Source organism: Corvus brachyrhynchos, unplaced genomic scaffold (genome assembly GCF_000691975.1).
Source record: "Corvus brachyrhynchos isolate BGI_N302 unplaced genomic scaffold, ASM69197v1 scaffold140, whole genome shotgun sequence".
Taxonomy (NCBI): domain Eukaryota; kingdom Metazoa; phylum Chordata; class Aves; order Passeriformes; family Corvidae; genus Corvus; species Corvus brachyrhynchos.
The window spans coordinates 1,079,994-1,083,065 of record NW_008235809.1 but is presented as its reverse complement, the minus strand read 5'-3'; the positions used below and the strand labels follow the sequence as shown (position 1 = coordinate 1,083,065).

Here is a 3,072-nt window from a genome sequence, read left to right as displayed (position 1 = left end):
GTAGGTGATGGGGAAGCAGGAAACAACCAGAGTGCTGCAGAGAAAGGGCCATCCCAGCAAAAGGGATAAAAATGGGGAAATCCCAGAGGACAGATCAGTGCTTGGAGCTGGGGAGAGACATGAAAAAGGAGTATTAAGCAAGAAAAATAGGTTCTCCTGGAAGAAGAGGACATGGGGGAATGACCAAGAAGAGGACACTGAGAGCAAGACACATCTGAATGGCAGGGAGAGGAAATAGGGAGAGAGAGTTACTGTCTCCCAAAGACACACTTAGCACAGGACTCAGGTCCTTGGGCAAGCAGAGTCTTCTCAGGGACCAACCTCACGGCAAATCCCCAAGCATGTGCTGAGTACCCAGGGCTGGGGGGCCACCAGCCCTACCTCATGCATAAGCCTCAAGCAAGAGGGAACCATCTCATCACCCAGCAGAGGTGCTGAGACACGCAGCTCTTGGCACCTGGCAGGAGCCTTGGAGGGTTCCAGCCATGACCTGCTTCCCATGGGATTCCATCCAGATCTTCAGCCGTTAACACTGGTATAGCATGGGCTAACTTGCCTGTTCCCTACCGACCTCCTGGCCACCTCCTTTCCCCTTCTCCATCCCAGTCCTCCCACCCACCCCTCCCAAACCTCACGCAGTGTCCAGCCCCTTGGCCAGCGCAGCACACCGGTATGCTGGACACCCAACACCCCCTCACCGTGTGGCCTGGGTTACTTAATGTCTGTGGCAAGAACCGTCTGCATCCCCATCTCTGTCCAGTGCTCAGCCCGGCAAGAGTGGTAAGAAAAGTGATTCATTGCAATAACAAAAGCAGCTCCTGGCACCAAACTATTCCCAGTCCTTACCACAGGGCAGCTGCCCTGGCACAGGTCAGGACAACTCTTTACCAAAGGCAAAACCAAGGACGCGCTATGAGGCTGAGCCCAGGAAACAAACCTGTGGGCAAAGAGGGGACAAGGTGCATAGCCAGGGACAGCAACATCCCAGTGCAGCACTCATTCCCAGGCGAGAAAATCCACAGCACTCCCCCAAAATCCCCGCAGAGCCGTGGCAGTGCCGTAGCCTCCAATCAGAAAAGGGACCAAGACCAAAGACCCAGGACTTTTCCCCTGAACCTCTAACTCTGAAAGCCCCCATACCACCAGCAAGACATCTCACGGAGAGGAGGAGGGGCACACAACCCTGCAGTCCTGCGTTCTGTCACGTCCCCCGTCCCCCATCGTCAGCAGTGGAGCAGCCCCCCTCCAACTCTGCAGCAGGACCAGACCCCGCTCTTGGCTGGGGGGGACCGGGGTGATGCCAGGCCACCCCAGCCGACACGCCGCAGGGTAAAGGGGACCGGCCATCATTCACCGCGCCAGGGTGCAGGGTTGGAAGCTCCGGGCGGTCCGCGGGAGCAAGCAGGGACTGCTTGGTGCACAACCCTTGTACCCCCATCTCAGGAAGTCCTGACCCCCTCAGTCTGATGCAAGCGGGTCCCAGTGAGGGAAAAGGGCTGCGGACAAAGCGAGGGCCCAGCCCCTGGGCAGGGGTCGGGCCAGTCGAGCCGCACGGGAGTTGGCGGGAGCAGGGACAAAGGCAGGGACGTGCTGGGGGGTGCAGCGCCCGCAGCTGGGCGATGCTGGGGGAACACATATCCACAGGGGCATTTCACCCTGGGGCGCACATGGAGCCCCAACAAGGGTGCAGCAGGAGGTAGAGCAGCCCCCCTGCCCCCAAACCAAGCAAGGGGAGAACTCCCTGGCAGTGGGGACACCTCTCCACAAAACATCAGACACCCCAAATCCAGCACCCCTTGCACTGGGGCACTCCATTCATCAAGGATTCCCAACTCAGCAAGAGAGGGAACTCTGCACATCAAGGTACCCCATGTATCAGAGACCCCAAACTCAGTATCGGGGTGCTGCACGCATCAGGGTGCTCAGGCACCGGCCATCCCTAACTAAGCTCCGAGGCGCCTCGTGCACGGGGACCCCAAAGGCAGCAGCGGGGTGCTCCACGCCTCGTGGAGCCCCGCGCACCGAGGGACCCCTGCTCACCTTTCCCCGGGGAATGCGGGGGCTCCTCGCCGCCGTGTTCCTGGTCGCTCTCGCTGTCGGAGCCGGCACGGCCCAGGGCGGGCAGGAGCAGGAGCGGGAGAAGGAGCGAGACCCGCAGCGCGGCGCGGTTCATCTCCGGCAAGTGCGCGGGTGCGGGACGGCGGCTCCGTGCCTGCCCGCCCGCCCGGCCGCACGTAAGTGAGAGCGGGCGGGGAGGAGGCGGCGGCTCTGACTCACGCCTCCGTTACCTTTTATAGGGGCTGGAGCCAAAGTCTGCCGCCGCACCGTCCGGCCAGGTGAGCCGCCCGACGCGGGACTCGAATCCGGGACTCCCCACGGGGGTGTCCCTCCCCCACCCCAGTCCCCCGCCGGGACATGCGGTGGAGCAGGGGGCGGGGGATCCCAGTCGGCTCCTCAGTCCCTTCAGCCATGGGTGTCCCCTCTCCTCAGTGATGGGTCAAGGAGCCCTCAAAGGTGAGCGTCCCTCTCCCCAGCAGCGGGTGAAAGACCCCTCAGCAGTGGGTGTCCCCTCTCCTCAGTGTTGTGGTTGGGATCACTCAGCAGCGGGTATCCCTTCTCCTCAGTGATGAGTTTGGGATCTGTCAGCCAAAAGGTTTCCACTCTCGTCAGTAGTGGGTGAAACCTCTCCCCAGCAATAGGGTTGGCACCCCTCACCCATGACTGTTCCCTCTCCTCAGTGGTGGGTGAGGAATCCCTCCATCATGGGTGTCCTCTCTCCTCAGAGACGGGTGAAACCCTTCAATACTGGCTGTCCCCTCTCCTCAGGAATGGTGCTGGGACCCTGAGCAAAGGGCCTCTCAGTGGTGGGTGTCCACTCACCTCAGCAATGGGTGAAGGACCCTGCTGGGGTGCAGACCTCTCAACCATGGCTGTGCCCTCTCCTCAGCAGTAGGTAAGGGACTCCTCAGTGGCGGATGTCCCCTCTTCTTACTCATGTACAGTTAAGAAAAGGGTTTCCATGGATGCTAGAGGATGCCACAACCCCACTCTGGGCAGAAGTCTTTCTCCTGC

General features: G+C 60.9%; 1 protein-coding gene across 1 annotated transcript in view; it reads right to left on the bottom strand.

Annotated features, from left to right (window-relative positions):
• The window catches only part of CA9 (carbonic anhydrase 9), a 15,456-nt gene extending 13,198 nt beyond the window's left edge, over positions 1-2,258 (bottom strand). The window contains exon 1 of the mRNA XM_008629341.2: positions 2,040-2,258. Within this exon, the coding sequence (XP_008627563.1) occupies positions 2,040-2,173 (134 nt within the window). The 5' untranslated portion in view covers positions 2,174-2,258. The remainder of the gene's footprint in view (positions 1-2,039) is intronic.
• Between the last annotated feature and the right edge of the window lie 814 nt (positions 2,259-3,072).